The following is a 20000-nucleotide window of genomic DNA, read 5'->3' as shown; positions in this document are numbered from 1 at the left end:
CATGTGGAACACGGAATAATGTCCCCAGAGAATAATGTCCCCAGAGATGTCCCGTGTGGCGGATAGGATAACGTGTATGAACACAGTCAGTAGCTAGAACATATTTTTGTTTTGTTTTGTTTTGTTGGGTTTTGTTTTTGTATTTTTCTGAAGCTGGAAACGGGGAGGCAGTCAGACAGACTCCCGCATGCGCCCGACCTGGATCCACCCGGCACGCCCACCAGGGGGTGATGCTCTGCCCATCTGGGACGTCGCTCTGCTGTGACCAGAGCCACTCTAGCGCCTGAGGCAGAGGTCAAGGAGCCATCCCCAGCGCCCGGTCCATCTTTGCTCCAATGGAGCCTCGGCTGCGGGAGGGGAAGAGAGAGACAGAGAGGAAGGAGAGGGGGAGGGGTGGAGAAGCAGATGGGCGCCTCTCCTGTGTGCCCTGGCCAGGAATCGAACCCGGGACTCCTGCATGCCAGGCCAACGCTCTACCACTGAGCCAACCGGCCAGGGCTAGAACATATTTTTACGGTGGCAACTACCAGCGTTATTGTGGCTGTTTTTAGAAAGCCTCCCCGGGCTCCCACGGAACTGCCCACCCCCAGGCCGAAGGGTGGACAGAAGGTGACCGCTGAGGGACAGACAGACACCCAGCCTCCCTGCTGTGGACCGGTTCCCACCCTCGAGTGTCCCTGGTCACCTCCTGGAAAGGGAGTCACCGTGCAGGGTCTGAGTGTCCCTAGAACGTGTCCCCCTGTGGATAGACACCCAGCCCTCCCTCTTGCTCAGCTTGCAGGCAGACGGGGGGTCACCTCTGCGGACGACCAGCCCATCTTCGGACTCCTGGAGGCCTCGGGGACCGTGGGACCCGGCCCGCCTCCGCCCCTTCATGACGCTGGGGTCCTCCTGTTATCTCTCTTCCTTCCTTTTTTTTGGGGGGTGGTGGGGGTGGGGGCACGTGCGTGTGTGTGTGTGTGTGTGTGTGTGTGTGTGTGAATAAACCATGACTCCCTTTCCTGCCCCCACCTCCCTGCCTTCCTTTTAAAAGCCGGCGACCTCTGCACACATGAGTCATGAGCCGGAATCGGCAGCCGCTCGGTGGCGGGCAGGGGGAGACCTGAGCTGCTGGTTGTGTCCCCGTGTGTCCCGTCCTGTCCCCAGCAGGATGGGAGCGCGCGGGCCCCCGGCCACGGCCACGGCCGCTGCCCTCCTCCTGCTGCTGGGACGTTTGCTGGCTGCCGCCGTGGCCACCGAGGACTCCGGGGAGGCAGAAGAAGCCGGAACCGGTAGGGGACCCGCGGGCACTTGTGTGGCTGAAGCGCCCTTCGTGTGAACATCCCCTTTTTTGGGGGGTGGGGGTGTGTGTGCAGTCTCTCCCCTCATCCTCATTGTGTTCTGCACTCAGGTGCCAACAGGCTCTCCCGGGTTCCTCAGATTCGAGCAACCAGGGTGAATGCTCTTTCCGGACCAATTTCAGGATGAACTTTAAAAAAAAACAAACTCCAAAAGGAGTGAGGGGGGGGGGAGGGGGAGAAAAAAAAGCCAACAGACCAAGGTTTGTCTGCTGAGCCAAGAACCTGGCCGGCTTCTTCCCTTTCTGAGAGACGGGGGCTTCCCTTGGGGTCTGCGGTCACCGTTCTGCGGGGGACATCACCTCAACACGGGGGGCGTCTGAGAGGCGGAGGTCTTCACTGTCGGTGGCCTCGGGGTCCCGCTCGACTCCAGCTTCTCCGGACAATAACGGGGAGTCACTCTGCCGTCTGTCCTCAGAGCCGGGTTCCGTGAAGGGCGTTCCCATACAATTCTTGCTGGATTTGCCGTAACAAATTCCCCTTTGGGGTGGGGAAGGGGTCATAGGAGAGGGAAGATGGGAGGCAGCCGGCTGGGGTTTGGCTCACAGGTATTTTAAACGGGGGGGGGGGAGCTAGGCAGCGTCTGAGCTGTCTCCTTGGGGACACCGGACCCCCCACGCTGCTCGGATTTCTGTCTCCGTGGGCGTCTTGCGCACCCCGGCTTTCCAAGGGTCCCCAACGACCCCTTTCGCTGAAACCTTGTGCCTGCAAACTGGATTGATGGAGACAGAGCCTGGATGGGGGGGGGTGTCCCCTCCCCGTGGGGAGAGGGGCTGGTGCCTGTGTGACGTTCTGCATCCAGCTTGGTGCCTGGCCCATCTCTCTGTCTCGGGGAACACAAACCAGGTCTCCCCTCTGCAGTCCTTCGAGTTGAGGGGGCCACCAAGCCTTTCCCTCAAATCCCTTCACGCCCCCCCCCCCCGAGACCTCCCCTCCCCGGACGGACGCGGAGGAGTTTGATGAAGGAAATGGGGAGTCCGTCCATCCCAGGGCAGAAAGAAGCCGGTGTCTGGGTCAGGGAACACGGGAGGTTCCGGCTGCTGATGGAAGCCACTCGGGGCCTCTCTGGTAACTTTTTAGAAGACACCCAGGCTGCCCGGCTCCGTCCAAGCTGTGGTGGTTTGCCGGCTTGGTGTGGGTTTGGAAAGAGCTGCCCGGTCAGCGCCCGAGCTCATCCGAGGCACAGAGCTGTCTGTTGTGAGCCGTGGGCCCCCCCATGACCACCCTGGCGGGACCCCGTGGGACTCAGCGAGCAGTCACCGCATAGACCCTGCCAGGCGGGACGCCCCCTGGGATGGGAGGACTCGATCTGGCTTTTCTGAAGAGACTTCCAGTCGGGGACACCACTGTCTTTCCAAGGCACACAGGGTGTTAGCACCTGAGCCCCGGGGGGTTTCCCCGGCAACGGAGCAGGAACACGGTTTCGGGGGGCAAAGCGTGGAAGGAGGTGGTCAGCGGAGGTGACCCGACCATCCCTGGTGGCCCTCCGAGGTCTCCCTGGTGGGGAAGGGGCTCTGCTTTTGGGGCTGTTTGCCCCCGGTTGGTAAGTGGGGCAGACCCAGATGGTCACCTGTGTATGGGGGTGAGGGCGAGACCCCCCAACAGGCTGCCTGCCGGGTCTCTCTGGACCCTCTCTTCCTGTGGGCACCTACCTGCCTCCTTTAGCAACTACAGGGTCACGGCACGAATTAGGCGTAAGCGAGCCAGGTTTGACGGCATCCGCGTAGGTTACTATTTCGTTGATACGGGTTACACTGTGCGGGGATTATGGGGTCGAGTGTCTACGCCCCAGCACACAGATGAACCCAGAACACCCCCCAGTTCTCAGCCTGACTTTCGCGCCGAGGTGGATATCACGCAGGGCCCGGCACCAAGATAATTTTGGTTTTATTTTCCGAACATCCCTGTGGCTCCTGCCTGTTCATGTTGCGGGATCCACGGCGCCCACCAAAGGGACACTGAATTCCTGCGCCCTGGGACCCGGGACTGTGCCCTTCTCCGGATGTTAGCATGTTTGCAGACGGGATGAAGGGAAGGGTCTGAGAGGAGTCACCCTGAGTCAGGGGGCGCCCTGCATGCTCCCAGTGACAGGGACCTTAGAAGAGACGGAGGAGGAGACACAGACACAGAGGAGAAGCCACGTGGGGACGGAGGCGGAGACGGGAGGGAAGCGGCCACCAGCCCCGGGGACGACGCCTGCAGCCCAGGTGGCCACGGGGTCATGTCTCCGATCCCGCGCTCCAGCCGGCGACCTCGGCGTTTCAAACCTGCGTCCTCAGCACCCCAGGCTGGTCAGGCTCTCCCGTTCTTTTCAACAGAGAGGACTGAGCATCTCACTTTTTCATTTCTGAGCTGCCCGCACAAGGTGCAGGACAGGGCTGAGGACAAAGGTCCCTCCCCGGAGCCCCCACAGGCGACCCACTCATCCTGAACCTGCCTTCAGGTCCCACAGGGGGGAGAAACCACGGTAGAGAGACACCGTGACCTCCTGTTTTATAGCATCGGTGCGAAGCTGCCCACACACAGTTTCTCACCCGTTCTTTCCAGAGAATTTCCGCCCCACACCCCGGTGAGGAGCATGCACCAGGAGTGGGTGATCCCATGGGGAAGCCCTTTTCTTTCTGCTTTCTGACCCGTCCTCCTCCTGTCCCTCTGCGTGATCCTGTGAGTGTGTGTGTGGGGGGGAGGGGAGGCAGGCATTGACCCACAAGGACACGCCCGCTTTCCTGTTGGGCTGTGCGGCTTTTTTTTTTTTTTTCCTGAAGCTGGAAACGGGGAGAGACAGTCAGACAGACTCCCGCATGCGCCCGACCGGGATCCACCCGGCACGCCCACCAGGGGGCAATGCTCTGCCCCTCCGGGGCGTCGCTCTGCCCCGACCAGAGCCACTCTAGCGCCTGGGGCAGAGGCCAAGGAGCCATCCCCAGCGCCCGGGCCATCTTTGCTCCAATGGAGCCTTGGCTGCGGGAGGGGAAGAGAGAGACAGAGAGGAAGGAGAGGGGGAGGGGTGGAGAAGCAGATGGGCGCTTCTCCTGTGTGCCCTGGCCGGGAATCGAACCCGGGTCCCCCGCACGCCAGGCTGAGGCTCCACCTCTTGTGTGACTTTTTTTATCGATCAGAAACCTTCCCCTGAGGGGAGCCTCCAGCTCCGACGTCACGCTCTCCGAGGTCGGACGGGGGCCGCCAAACTCCACACTCAGTCCGTCTGACAGAAAGGCAACTTCCTCTTCTGAAGGTCAGGGGTTTTTCCAGCGGCGAGAACGCCCACCCTGAGCAGCTCCCCGTTTCGGGAAGCTGTGGGTCACGTCCAAGAACAGCTGCTCCTCTGGTCAGTCACGCAGAGCAGGGGTGCGTCAGCGCAGAGCGGGGACCCTCTGCACACACGCGGGGCTCGGGGAAGGGACGCCTTCAGGACTTAGCCGTGTGATTCACCTTCTTCACTCCACTCTTAAATTTCAGAACTCGGGTGAGACTCCAGAATCCCATAGTGGGATTATATCTATCTATCTATCTACCTATCTATCTATCTATCTATCTATCTACCTACCTATTGTCATTATCATCTCTCTATCCATGTTCAATTTTTACATGGTTCCACTTATCTATCCACCTCGATGATGCTATATCTCTCCACCTCTCTCTCTCTCTATCGATTGATCTCTCTATTATTCTATCATCTATCTATCTACCTACCTACCTATTGTCATTATCATCTATCTATCTATCTATCTATCTATCATCTATCTATGTATGTATGTATCTACCTACCTACCTATTGTCATTATCATCTATCTATCTATCATCTATCTATGTATGTATGTATCTACCTACCTACCTATTGTCATTATCATCTATCTATCTAACTGTCTATCTACCTATTGTCATTATCAACTGTCTATCTATCTACCTATTGTCATTATCACCTGTCTATCTATCTACCTATTGTCATTATCATCTATCTATCTACCTATTGTCATTATCATCTATCTATCTATATATCTATTGTCATTATCACCTGTCTATCTATCTACCTATTGTCATTATCATCTATCTATCTATCTATCTATCTATCTATTGTCATTATCATCTATCTATCTATCTATATATCTATTGTCATTATCACCTGTCTATCTATCTACCTATTGTCATTATCACCTGTCTATCTATCTACCTATTGTCATTATCATCTATCTACCTACCTACCTACCTACCTATTGTCATTATCATCTCTCTATCCATGTTCAATTTTTACAAAGGTTCCACCCCATTCAATTTTCCCTTCATTTTCCTTTTCCCTCCCAAATTCATTTAGTTTTCTATGCGCTCGGCACAGGACGGGGCACGGCGGGTCACGCCAGGGTGTCCATCAAAAAAACCGGTGAGAGAAAACCCGTCAAAAGCAGCCCACGCAGGGCCCACTGGGGTCCCGAAGAATTGCCGTCACGTTGGGGCAGAATTCGGGGAATTGAGAGACTGGCTCTGTCACTGGACGAATGGGCAGACCGTAGAATTCTGACCCACCACCTGCAGCGACCTGTCCCCCAGAAAACCCAGCTCCTTGATTCATCATGGGCGGTGTTGCTAATTTTTGTCCCCGGTTCCAACTTCGGGCTGAGCGGAGAAACTCAAGTGCGTCCAGCACCCAGTCCGGTGGGACGCCCTGCTTCTAGTTTGCCGCCGGTTGAAGGGTCTTGGCCAAATGTGAGGGGTTGCGACCAAGTCCGCTGTGAGGGAAAGTTGTCAATCAGCAGCCTCCGCCTGTTCTCGCCCGAGTGGGTCTCTGTGTGTCCCACTGGCGTGTGCAGATGGCCAGTGGCTAGCGCCCTTGGAGAAGGGACGAGGAATCGGGGATCGGAGACCCTGAAAGAGGCGTGCATGAACCACGGGGTGGGTTTGGGAAAATGGGTCGGATCTGGATGCGTCCGGGAGGCTGTGGTGGGTGGGGGGCCGGGAGGTGGTTGACTCTGCACAGTGAGACTGGGTGTGACCCTGTGAACGCTCAGCGGGCGGAACACGGACGGATGCTTGAGGAGGGAACGAGAAAGCAAAGGTCTGGGGCCGCGATCTGTATGCGCCTCCGACCCCAGGGGCAGCGCCTGGACCCAGTGCTGAGTGTGGTGGGGAGCTCTCTTCCTGCCTGTCACCCACATCTCGCCGGCCGCTAGGGATGTGTCCACTTATCTATCCACCTGGTCATCCACCTCAATGATGCTACATCTCTCCACCTCTCTATCTCTCTATCAAATGATCTCTCTATTATTCTAGCATCTATCTATCTATCTATCTATCTATCTATCTATCTATCTATTGTCATTATCATCTATCTATCCATTCATCCATTTACCTGTCCACCATATCTGTCTGTCCGTCCATCCATCCATCTATCCATCCTTACTTTCATCTATCTATCTATCTATCTATCTATCTATCTATCTATCTATCTATCTATCGTCTATGTATGTATGCATATGCATCTATTTATCTATCTATGTATCTATCTATCTATCATCTATCTATCATCTATTTATCTATCATCTACCTATCTATTATCTATCATTTATCTATCTATCTATCTATCTATCTGTCATTATCATCTATCTATCCATCCATCCATCTACCTGTCCACCATATCTATCTGTCTGTCTGCCCATCCATCTATTCATCCATCTATTCATCCTTACTTTCATCCATTTATCTATCTATCTATCTACCTATCTATCTATCTATCATCTATGTATGTATATATCTATCTATCTATGTATCCATCTATCTCTCTATCTTCTATGTATGTACATATGTATGTATGTATCTATCTATCATCTATGTATGTATCTATCTATGTATCTATCTATGCTATCTATGTATCCATCTATCTATCATTTATCTATGTATTGTCATCATTATCTATTCATCCATTTATTTACCTATCCACCATATCTCTCTGTCTGTCTATCCATCCATCATCTATCTATCTATCTATCTATCTATCTATATCTATCTATCTATCTATCATCTATCCATTTGTCTACTCAAACACCCCGGGTTCATTCTCCCCTCCTCCCACCTTTCCCAATTTGACCCTCCCTTCCCTGACAGGTGCACACACACCTGTCCTTCTCTACAGTATCCCTGCCTGTTCGCTCAGTGCTGAAATACACCTGTCCACTTCTCTTGGGGTGACCAACCCAGACCCTCGCAGAAACCGGACCGACGACAACCTGAGTAACTTCACAAAATAAAAATAAAATCAAAACGAAAGATCGAGAGACTCAGGCGTCCTCCACCTGCCCCTCAGCTCAGGTTGTCATGTGCGGTGTTCTGAGTAGGACAGTGAGCTTGGTGGACCAGATATGGTGGACATGTAGATGGATGGATGGATAGATAATGACAATAGGTAGATAGATAGATAGATAGATAGATGATGAAAGTAAAGATGGATGGATGAATGAATGGACAGACAGACAGATATGGTGGACAGGTAGATGGATGGATGGATAGATAATGACAATAGGTAGATAGATAGATAGATAGATAATAGATGATGAAAGTAAAGATGGATGGATGAATGGATGGACAGACAGACAGATATGGTGGACAGGTAGATGGATGGATGGATAGATAGATAATAATGACAGATAGATTGATAGATAGATGATAGATAATAGATAGATACATAGATACATAAATAGATACATACATACATAGACGATAGATAGATAGATAGATAGATAGATAGATAGATAGATAGATGAAAGTAAGGATGGATGGATGGATGGATGGACAGACAGATATGGTGGACAGGTAGATGGATGGATGGATGGATAGATAGATAATAATGACAGATAGATTGATAGATAGATGATAGATAATAGATAGATAGATACATAGATACATAAATAGATACATACATACATACATAGATTATAGATAGATAGATAGATAGATAGATGATAGATAGATAATAGATGATGAAAGTAAAGATGGATGGATGAATGGATGGACAGACAGACAGATATGGTGGACAGGTAAATGGATGAATGGATAGATAGATGATAATGACAATAGATAGATAGATAGATAGATAGATAGATAGATGATAGATAGATAGATAGATAGATAGATGATAGATAGATGATAGATAGATAGATAGATGGATGATAGATAATAGATAGATAGATGATAGATAATAGATAGGTATATAGATAGAAGATAGATAGATAGATAGATAGATGATAGATAAATAGATAGATGATAGATAGATGATAGAATAACAGAGAGATCAATCAATAGAGAGATAGCCAGGTGGAGAGCTATAGCATCACTGAGGTGGACGAGCAGGTGGATAGGGAAGTGGACATGTCCCTAGCGGCTGACGAGAGCTTTCCGTAACCTTGGTGGACCCTGCCCGTTGCCTCTGTCTCTGTGTCCACACACGATGGCGTCACCGGACGCACAGTGTCTGCTCGTCACCGTAATTGCTGGCCCTGTAAACCAGGACAAGAAGGACAGCTGGAATCTTGCTCCTGGATTGTCTCTCGGGGTAACTGGTCCGAGCAAGCTTCACAGACACCCCTGCACCTGTTACCGACATCACTAGTGACTGTCTCCTTCAAATTCTTTTCCGCAAAAGCCCTGGTTTTTCTCCCTTCCTCTGAAACAACGTATCGTTTTCCTGACAAATGTTCTGACGCCACTTGACACATCGCACACGTTTGTCTGCGTGGCCTCACACTTTATTCTATTTGTCTTTTTAATTTTTTTTTAATTTTTATTTTTTATGCAGGAGAAGAATTGCAATTTCAGATCATCAACTTTGATTACAAAACCGTGCGGGTGACCTGGAACGCCAGCGAACTCACGGGGGCTAATTTGACTTTCCTCTATGGGTGAGTGCCCTCGGGAAGAAAAAGAATTTAAAATTAAAAAAAAAAAGTGCTGGCCCTGGCCGGTTGGCTCAGTGGTAGAGTGTTGGCCTGGTGTGCGGGAGTCCCAGGTTCGATTCCCGGCCAGGGCACACAGGAGAAACGCCCATCTGCTTCTCCACCCCTCCCCCCCTCCTTCCTCTCTGTCTCTCTCTTCCCCTCCCGCAGCCGAGGCTCCACTGGAGCAAAGATGGCCTGGGCGCTGGGGATGGCTCTGTGGCCTCTGTCCCAGGCGCTAGAGTGGCTCTGGTCACTGCAGAGCGATGCCCTGGAGGGGCAGAGCATCACCCCCTGGTAGGCAGAGCTTCGCCCCCTGGTGGGCGTGCCGGGTGGATCCCGGTCGGGCGCATGCGGGAGTCTGTCTGACTGTCTCTCCCTGTTTCCAGCTTCAGAAAAATACAAAAAATTTTAAAAAAAATTAAAAAAAAAAGTGCTAAAATATCTCTTTTCCTGAGATACCAGCAATCGAGACAGCCAGGAGAGAAAGCTACGAATTGTCAGAATGTGTCGGTGTGAACGTGTGTGTGCGTGCGCGTGTGTGTATGTGTGTGTGTGTGGGGGGGGTTTCTTGCCACAACAGCCGTTCCCCAAACCTAGACTGGTGATGACATAGTCATGCTTGAAACTAGATTCCTGTCTGCACATTCACAACTCACCCTGTTTTGTCCAGGGTCACCTAGACCCTCAGAGAGCTACCTTTCTCCAGCAGTTTTGTTGCTTGGAAATAGCACCTGCAAAGCAGCCGTGACAATGAAGCTTCCAAAAATTGCACGGCGGCTGACCAGGGGCCACTTTGAGAAACATATGTCTCTCTCTCTCTCTCTCTCTCTCTCTCTCCCTTTTTTTTTTTGTGACAGAGACAGAGAGAGAGGGACAGATAGGGACAGACAGACAGGAAGGGAGAGAGATGAGAAGCATCAATCATCAGTTTTTCATGGCAACACCTTAGTTGTTCATTGATTGCTTTCTCATAGGTGCCTTGACCGGGGGGCTTCAGCAGACCGAGTGACCCTTGTTCGAGCCAGTGACCTTGGGTCCAAGCTGGTGAGCTTTTTGCTCAAACCAGATGAGCCCGCGCTCAAGCTGGCGACCTCAGGGGTCTCGAACCTGGGTCCTCCGCGTCCCAGTCCGACGCTCTATCCACTGTGCCACCGCCTGGTCAGGCATATGTCTTTCTATTTATGCATTTCTTTCCCTTGCTTTCCACACTCAAAGACGTGAGTCCGCAGGTGGGAGGAAGGGATTCCCCCCCCCCCCAGTGCATTTAGTCTCAGTTCTACAAGCAAGGACCCAGGATGGGTGCGTGGGTGGTTATCTGCGGTCTGATAGCCCGTGAGAGTCAGGGGGAAACACGCAGAGAAGGGAAACTCAAAGATGAATCGATTTGGAAAATCAGACTCACACGGGAAAGAAGGAATAATAATAAAATGGATTTTCCAGATGGCCAGAAAGATGAGTCACTTCAGTCTCCTGAGCGCTGGTTTGATTTTCTGTATTTACTAAGGAAGGACATTTTCATGGGGTGCGGCTTGGGTTTGAGGTGTGGAGGGCGGCTGGTGAGTGTGGTCTCATGCTGGGTGCGAGATGCTTCTTGTGACAGAGCTGCCCCTTCTTGGCACATCCCCAATGAGGCATCTTCAAACCATAGACATTCATTCTGTCCCCGTTCTGGACACTAGGGGTCTGAGACCCAGGTGTCCAAGGGTCACTCTCCCTCCGGGGGCTCCAGGGAGGGTCCTCTGCCTCTCCCTTCAGCTCCTGGGGCTCCAGGCATCCCCCGGGCTGGTGACCGCCTCCCTCCCGTCTCTGCCTCCATCCCCACGTGGCTTCTCCTCTGTGTCTGTGTCTCCTCCTCCGTCTCTTCTGAGGTCCCTGTCACTGGGTGCCTGCAGGGCCTCCCCCCTGACCCAGGGTGACTCCTCTCAGACCCTTCCCTCCATCCCATTTGCAAAGATGTATTTCCAAATAAGGTCTTCGTCAGAGGTTGCTGGGATCGGTACATCAACTTGCCTTGAGATTGTCACCCTCCCCAACCCTCACGGAAGCCACTCGAGGGGTTTATTTATTTATTTTATTTATTTATTTATTTGTATTTTTCTGAAGCTGGAAATGGGGAGAGACAGTCAGACAGACTCCCGCATGCGCCCAACGGGGATCCACCCGGCACGCCCACCAGGGGCGACGCTCTGCCCACCAGGGGGCGATGCTCTGCCCCTCCGGGGCGTCGCTCTGCCGTGACCAGAGCCACTCTAGCGCCTGGGGCAGAGGCCAAGGAGCCATCCCCAGCGCCCGGGCCATCTTTGCTCCAATGGAGCCTTGGCTGCGGGAGGGGAAGAGAGAGACAGAGAAGAAGGGGTGGGGGTGGAGAAGCAAATGGGCGCTTCTCCTATGTGCCCTGGCCGGGAATCGAACCCCGGTCCCCCGCACGCCAGGCTGACGCTCTACCGCTGAGCGAACCGGCCAGGGCCTCACTCGAGGGGTTTGAACCTTCAAGTGAGGGGGGGTACTTTTCTGTTTGGGCCAGGTCTTGCCCATCATGGGGAGGGGCTCACTGAGGTGGACGAAGCAGGTGCCCCACCCACCTGAGCGCACAGGGCAGAGAAACGCCCCCCACCCCTCAGGATGTGTGAACAGCAGACACACGAAGACGTCATTTGCAAAGGTGATCGACAGCCACCCGGTTCTCTGTTATTTCTGACCGCAGTTTCCAGGAGAAAGAGCTCCGCCCGTGTTCCCGGTACCTGCTTCGGGGAGGGCGCACGGCCGGCTGCCTGCTGGACGCGGAGAGCGACACCATCATGAAGTTTTCCGTCTGGAACGGGACACGGTCTCTTCTCTCCCGGGCCGTGTGGATCAGCTATTACCGTAAGTAAGTGCCCCGGGAGGCAGGGCAAATGCCTGTTCATTCGCCTGTAGAGCTCACACACACGGAAGACTTCCAGAAAGTTCTGCCTTGCGCTATGCAGAACAGGGCAGGGCCCCCCACACACACACCCGAGCGTGGAACCCCGGGGGGGGGGGCCCTGGGGAGGCTGTGATGTCAGAGAAGGAGCCCAAATTTCTTTGCTGCTTTTCCCTCCAAACGTGAGGAAAAAGATCAACGGCCTAAACACCCTCATCAAACTCCGTTGGTTCTCCTTAAATACTTCGAGATTCCACGCTTGCCTTTCGATGAAGGGAGAAACCTTCTCTGTCCGAAAAACGGACTCTTTATTGCAGGGGTCCCCAAACTACGGCCCGCGGGCCACATGCAGCCCCCTGAGGCCATTTATCCAGCTCCCACTGCACACCCAGAAGGGGCACCTCTTTCATTGGTGGTCAGTGAGAGGGGCATAGTTCCCATTGAAATACTGGTCAGTTTGTTGATTTTAAATTGACTTGTTCTTTATTTTAAATATTGTATTTGTTCCCGTTTTGTTTGTTTTTTTTTTACTTTAAAATAAGATATATGCAGTGTGCATAGGGATTTGTTCATAGTTTTTTTTTTTATAGTCCGGCCCTCCAACGGTCTGAGGGACAGTGAACTGGCCCCCTGTGTAAAAAGTTTGGGGACCCCTGCTTTATTGTATATTCCTGGCAGATAGCAGGATTTTTTTTTGTGTGTGTGTGTGTGTGTGTGAGAGAGAGAGAGTTTGTTTGTTTGTGTTTGGAGATGGGTGTGAAAGGTCCGTCTCAGAACCCAGTGAAACTGATCGACTCCCCCCACCCCGTATTCATAAAAGCCACTCATAGATAGTAGCTTCCTATGCCTGTCACAACAAGTTACCCCAAAAGAGTGGCTTCGGGTCGACATTTGTTTCTCATCGCCGGAGGGAAAGGACCAGGGGTCCAGCAATCAACGTCTCCATAGAGTTTGCTCGCCCGGAAGGCTCTGAGCGGACACCTGTGTGAATGCATCAATGTCAGCTTTTGGGGGGCGCTGGGTTCCGGAAACCCTGGGCGTTGGTTTATAGACGCATCTTCCCAACCTCTGTCTCTGTGTCCACACAGCCTTCTGTCTGCACGCAGGTGTGTGTGTGTGTGTGTGTATGACTTTTCTTGTCACAAGGACACCAACACAATCGGTGTAGGACCCGCCCTACTTTGCTTCAATCTCCTTGCAAATTAAATAGTCCTATTTCCAAACGGGCCACCTCCTGAGGTCCTCGGGGGGTGAAGGACATCAACGTGTCTTTCCTGAGGACGACGTGATCCATCCCATCACACAAACACAACAGTTTTTTGGGAGGGTTTTATTTTTTCCATGCAATTTCAGGAATGTCCTGACACACCTGGGCTGCTCAGGTTCAAACCCTCTGTCACAAACGTCACAGAGACAAGGGGACCCCAACCCCGTCAGGGACTAAGAGAGAGAAGCATCCGCCCAGGCGGAAGGAAGCAATTCTAACCGCACCATGCTGTCCGGGTGGAGATGGCCAACATCCATCTCCGCGGAGCCTGACGGTGTGGCTCTGTCATCTTCTCCTCGTTAGTGAAACCCAGGTCCCCAACGGACCTGAAGTTCCGGTGGCATCCGGAGGCGGTTACAGTGACCTGTTCCGACCTGCCCTACCGAAATCTCCTGTATGAAATTCAGTACAAGAGCAGCTTTGACACCGGCTGGCAGGTGGGTACGAGGGTGTCTTATCAGGGTTGGTGTGATCGAATGTCCCCAAGTCTGAAGACTCGTAGAGAGAGAGAGAGAGAGAGAGAGAGAGAGAGGTATTGTGTTTGATTTTAAAGAATTGCCTTTGCCTGACCTGTGGGGGCGCAGTGGATAAAGCATTGACCTGGAACACTGAGGTCACTGGTTCAAAACCCTGAGCTTGCCTGGTCAAGGCACATATGGGAGTTGGTGCTTCCTGCTCCCCCACCTTTCTCTCTCTCTCTCTCTCTCTCTCTCTCATTCTAACTCTCTCTCCTCTCTAAAAAATGAATAAATAAATATAAAAAATTAAAAAAAAATTCTTTGTGATGACAGACACTGGCAGATCTCAGGCCAGTGGGCTGGAAACTCCAAATTCCAGCAAAGTTTGCTGTCAGGGTCTCTGCACAAACTCCTTTGTCTCTGAAACACTCCAGGGTCACCCGCTTTACGGAGTGACTTGACAGTCAACGGGTTAGGGATGTGAGTGACGTCGGCACCATCCGTTCTGGGCAGGATCGGGATCGGAACGTGACCGCAGAAAGTGGACACCGGGTCCGGCCAGCTCGACGCATAAAATTCGCCGCGCTCGTAGCCTCTCCGCCCACCTGTTCCCGTACCTCCCAAACACGTCCTGGCTCTCTGAGCGTAGGGACACGATTTGTGGAATAGAGGAAAAGTGTGTGCGAATCCACGGCTCACGGGGCTCACAGTGACAGTCCGTAGTTAGCGAGGCAGTGAGTTCCTCGTCGAGCCAATAGGAAGCAGGTACGAAGAGCAGGTGGCATCACCTGTGGTCAGGTGTGGCGAGATGCCCACTCCTGGAGGTGCCCGAGGGGAAGTGTGAGATCACTTTAGAGGGGCTCTCCTAACGGTTAGACGTTAGCCTTGGAAGAGTTGTTAGGGTCCTTCTCCTGGGACTCAGCTATTTTGTAATTCGGCGAATGCCTGTGTCCGTGGACTCCTGGCTACACCGGGTTGACCAGAAACCCATAGCTGGTGGCCCAATCCAGAGAGTCAGAGACAAGAAGACAGGGTGAGTCTCACAGGGCATCCTCGGCTCAGGTGCTTAAAATAGCTCGGTGGCTGAGCGACGGAGCAACAGCTCCAGATGGGCAGAGTATCACCCCTTAGTGGGCTTGCTGGGTGGATCCTGGTCAGGGCACATGCGGGGGGTCTGTCACTCTATCTCCCCTCCTCTCACTGAATTTTTTTTAAAAAAAATTGATCCTGAGAAAAGAATTCAAAAGGTGGTTGAGTTTGATGTGCAATGACATCTGTTGGAACATTATTTAGATACAGAAGATTGGCAGCACTGACTGGATAAGCAGTCAACAAATTGTGGTTCAATTATATAATAAAATTATATGTTATATATTATATTCATTGTCATATAATATATAATATATTACAGTATAGATACTGTCGTATCGTATATAATAAAAAATTAAAAAGCCGTCAAAGGGTGCTTTGTGCAATATTTAGTCACAGGAAGCAATTCATCGACTAAAAAAACCCCAAAAAACCATTGTGTTTTATGAGTGTTTCTGGGAGGAAAACAAATGATATGCATTTGTTCATTTTGTTCCTATTTTGGGGTTTGAATAAAGAAGGTTTTTAAGTTTTGCTTTTTTTTGATTGTGCCTTGATGCGCTGGCGCTTTTCTAAAATGCCTGAAGTAAGAAGTAAGGACGGCTTCTCGTTATCTTCATAAAGGCAGCGTTCCGTTGTTAGAGCGAAGAACACGTCACTTGCGAATTCTCCAGAAGCGTCTGAAGGAGTATTTGTTGTAAAAGGGTTCATTTATTTATTTATTTAATTTTATTTTTTCCCCATTTTTTAAATTAAATTTAATGCAGTGACATTGATCAATCAGGGTACCTATGTTGAGAGAAAACATCTCCAGGTTATTTTGACATTTGATTATGTTGCATACCCCTCGCCCAAAGTCAAATTGTCTTCTGTCACCTTCTATCTGTTTTTTTTTTTTTTTTTTTTTTTTTGATATTTCTCCGAAGCTGGAAACGGGGAGAGACAGTCAGACAGACTCCTGCATGCGCCCGACCGGGATCCACCCAGCACGCCCACCAGGGGCGACGCTCTGCCCACCAGGGGGCGATGCTCTGCCGCGACCAGAGCCACTCTAGCGCCTGGGGCAGAGGCCAAGGAGCCATCCCCAGCGCCCGGGCCATCTTTGCTCCAATGGAGCCTTGGCTGCGGGAGGGGAAGAGAGAGACAGAGAGGAAGGAGAGGGGGAGGGGTGGAGAAGCAGATGGGCGCCTCTCCTGTGTGCCCTGGCCGGGAATCGAACCCGGGACCCCTGCACGCCAGGCCGATGCTCTACCACTGAGCCAACCGGCCAGGGCTATCTGGTTTTCATTGTGCCCCTCCCCCACCCCCTCTCTCCTTCCTCGCCCCCTCCCCCCCTCTCCCCACCCCCTCACCCCCGTTACCATCACATTCTTGTCCATGTCTCTGAGTCTCATTTTTATGTCCCATCTATGCATGGGTTCATACAGTTCTTTTCTGGTTTCGGGTGCTGTTCTGAGTGCGAGTTCCGGACAGACACAGGAAGGGACACGGGGCGTAGGCAAGGATGCGGGGACGTTGAGTTGCCGGGACAGAGACAGATAATCCAGGTGGAGTCACTGGTGGTCGTGTCTGTCTGTCCCCAAGTCCCAGGGGCTGGAGAAAACCTGCAATGTGACCATCCTGGGCTTGGACGTGGACAGGTGTTACTCCTTCCGGGCCAGGGTGAGCACCGTGGAGGACGTGTACGGCCCCGAATCCTACCCCAGCGACTGGACAGAGGTGGACCACCAGCAGGGGGGTGAGCACACAGGTATGCTTGTTACGCAGCCGCGCGGCCCCGTTGAGGGCTGGCACCCTGGGTTTGCGGGGGGGAGACGGTGTGCGGCCGGGGCACTTGAAAACACACACAACTCCATTCCATGCCCAGGCGTCCACTTAAAGGCAATAGTTCTGCCTATGTTTCTCTCTAGACAGCCTTGGTCATGGGGCCAGTTTTGATTTGTTTGTTTTTTTTTCCTTTCATGAATTCAGTAAGAATAGAGACTAGTACCATTGGTGAATGTTGTCACACTGATGTTGGTATGGATGTGCAGACAGACAGTGATAGATACACAGTGGAGATGGATCGGTAAATGATGGCTGGATGATTTGTAGGTAAATGATAGATAGATAGATAGATAGATAGATAGATAGATAGATAGATAGATAAATGATGTATAGATACATGGATGAATGGATGGAAGGATGGATGGGTGGATGGGAAGATAGGTAGATGGATGGATGGATGATGGATGGATGGGTGGATGGATGATGGATGGATAGATAAACTGATGATGGATGGATGGATGGATGGATGGATAGGTGGATAGATGGGTGGATGGATGATGGATGAATGATGGATGAATGGATGGATGGATGGATAGATAGATAGAAGGATGGATAGATGGAAGGATGGATGGATAGATAAGTGGATGGATGATGGATAGGTAGATGGATGGATGGGTGGATGGATGATGGATGGATGGATAAACTGATGATGGATGGATGGATGGGTGGGTGGATAGATGATGGATGGTAGAAGGATAGATGGATGGAAGGATGGATAGATGGAAGGATGGATGGGTGGATAGGTGGATGGATGGATGGGTGGATGGATGGTGGATGGATGGATAGGTAGATGAACGGATGGATGGATGGATAGATGGATGGATGGATGGTGGATGGATGGATGGTGGATGGATGGATGGATGATGGATGGTGGATGGAAGGATGAGTGGATGGATGATGGATGGATGAGTGACTGAGAGGTGACAGCCAAAAGCTCCCCTCGACATCGCCACCCCCCCACGGCAGTGCTGGTACCCAAGGGCAGTGTATTGAGCCCATACTACCTTCTCGATGTCTGTCTGTCTGGAGACACCTTCCCTCTCTTGAGGATACTTCCAACTGAAGTCCAGATTTGCTGACACTTCTATACAGACATGTATACGGGAAAACAAAGATGGCCATAAGTGGAGGTGGGGGACTTAGAGCCTGATCACGAATCGTGTTGGAAACAGACAGCATCTGCCTGTTTTTGTTGTTGTTGTTTTGATTCAGATTCGTGCCGGGAGAAAACAGTTTTCTCAAAATTTATTTTAATTTACGGCATGGTGGCCACCCTCACCGTCTTCCTCCTCTTCCTGTCTTTGTGGAAACTGCGAAGGTAAGGGTGACAATCCCGGGTCTCCTCAGACACACGGGCAGGGGGCTTGGGTCCCAGTGTGTCCCAGACGTGGAGAAAAAAGGAGGAAATGTTCAGTGTGGTCACCTTGGGTTCTCACATCCCCCTCACAAGGTTCATCCGGTTTTTCAATCCAGTTACAGACGGAACAAAACACTATTCTTGCAAGACCTTAGACAACTTCCCAAAAGTAGCATGTGGAGTCGCTCTCCCTGTGAACCTTGTGTACAATTTTTTTTTTTTTGTATTTTTCTGAAGCTGGAAATGGGGAGGCAGTCAGACAGATTCCTGCATGCGCCCAACTGGGATCCACCCGGCATGCTCACCAGGGGCCGATGCTCTGCCCATCTGGGGCATTGCTCTGTTGCAACCAGAGCCATCCTAGCGCCTGAGACAGAGGTCACAGAGCCATCCTCAGTGCCCGGGCCAACTTTGCTCCAATGGAGCCTTGGCTGCGGGAGGGGAAGAGAGAGACAGAGAGGAAGGAGAGGGGGAGGGGTGGAGAAGCAGATGGGTGCTTCTCCTGTGTGCCCTGGCTGGGAATCGAACCCAGGACTCCTGCACGCCAGGCTGACGCTCTACCACTGAGCCAACCGGCCAGGGGACCTTGCGTACAATTTCATCACCGCTCTTTCCCTCTTTATCCAAACTTACCTGCGCCCAGGTGTGTTCAGCTCTGAGGATGTCGGATGGGCTCTGGGCCCCGTCTTTGTTTCTCCGGATGAGGTTTCCACGGCAACGGGAGGGGACGGTGGATCAGCCAGGCGTGAGCCACGGTCCTCGCGTGGGGTCTGAGCCCTGCGGGGTTGGACACCCTCCAAGATGTGCCGTTGTAGCGGGAGTGATACAGCCTGAGAGATGCTTCATTTAGTTCTCACAAATTGTCCACTGTCTCCATCCACCCTTCTCTGTCTCTTCCTCCGGCTCAAGTGGGTGCCCCCCGTCCTCACCCCATACACTAGGAAAGAACGAGGTGCAGTCAGAAGAGAAAGGACGTGTCTGGTGTCTTTAATACCAAATTGAAGCAACCCTCCGCCCCCCCCCCAAGAGAGAGATGTTTCTCTCTCTCAGACCTGGAGGCTGGAAGTCTGAGAACGAGATGTGAGCAGGGCTGAGGCCTCACTCCGGGGCGTGCAGATAACCATCTCCTCCCCGAGTCTGGTCTGTCACAAAGACACTCGTCATAGGCCCTGGCCGGTTGGCTCCGCGGTAGAGCGTCGGCGTGGCGTGCGGGGGACCCGGATTCGATTCCTGGCCAGGGCACATAGGAGAAGCACCCATTTGCTTCTCCACCCCCCACGCCCTCCTTCCTCTCTGTCTCTCTCTTCCCCTCCCACAGCCAAGGCTCCATTGGAGCAAAGATGGCCCGGGGGCTGGGGATGGCTCCTTGGCCTCTGCCCCAGGTGCTTGAGTGGCTCTGGTCGTGGCAGAGCGACGCCCCCGAGGGGCAGAGCATCGCCCCCTGGTGGGCAGAGCATCAGCCCCTGGTGGGCAGAGCGTTGCCCCTGGTGGGCGTGCCGGGTGGATCCCGGTTGGGCGCATGCGGGAGTCTGTCTGACTGTCTCTCCCGTTTCCAGCTTCAGAAAAATACAAAAAAAAAAAAAAAAAAAAAAAGACTCTCATTATATCTATTAAATTACAACCTCTTAGGTGCAGTGCCCCAGGGTGTGTGAATTAAACTGAGCAAAGGCAGATGCAAAGCAGAAAAGGCACAGGTTTCTTGAGTAATGTAACCTTTTGACACACACACACACACACACACACACACACACACACACACACACACACGGGCAGCATCTCAGAAAAGAAACAAAAAGCCTCGAAAGGCAATTAGTCCGAGGCGGAGACCGTTCACCACTTGA

General features: G+C 52.1%; 1 protein-coding gene across 2 annotated transcripts in view; it reads left to right on the top strand.

Moving 5' to 3' along the window:
• Window positions 1–1077: 1077 nt before the first annotated feature.
• CRLF2 (cytokine receptor like factor 2) overlaps window positions 1078–20000 on the top strand; it is a 25116-nt gene continuing 6193 nt past the window's right edge. For both annotated transcript variants that reach the window (XM_066272084.1, XM_066272086.1), the window contains exons 1-6: window positions 1078–1271; window positions 9121–9223; window positions 11964–12124; window positions 13732–13865; window positions 16560–16725; window positions 18015–18120. In XM_066272084.1, the coding sequence (XP_066128181.1) occupies window positions 1151–1271; window positions 9121–9223; window positions 11964–12124; window positions 13732–13865; window positions 16560–16725; window positions 18015–18120 (791 nt within the window). In that variant the 5' untranslated portion in view covers window positions 1078–1150. The remainder of the gene's footprint in view (window positions 1272–9120; window positions 9224–11963; window positions 12125–13731; window positions 13866–16559; window positions 16726–18014; window positions 18121–20000) is intronic.

The sequence above is a fragment of the Saccopteryx bilineata genome, chromosome 4 (assembly GCF_036850765.1).
Source record: "Saccopteryx bilineata isolate mSacBil1 chromosome 4, mSacBil1_pri_phased_curated, whole genome shotgun sequence".
Lineage (NCBI taxonomy): Eukaryota > Metazoa > Chordata > Mammalia > Chiroptera > Emballonuridae > Saccopteryx > Saccopteryx bilineata.
The sequence above is the reverse complement of the archived record's forward strand: the minus strand, read 5'-3'. Positions and strand labels throughout refer to the sequence as shown.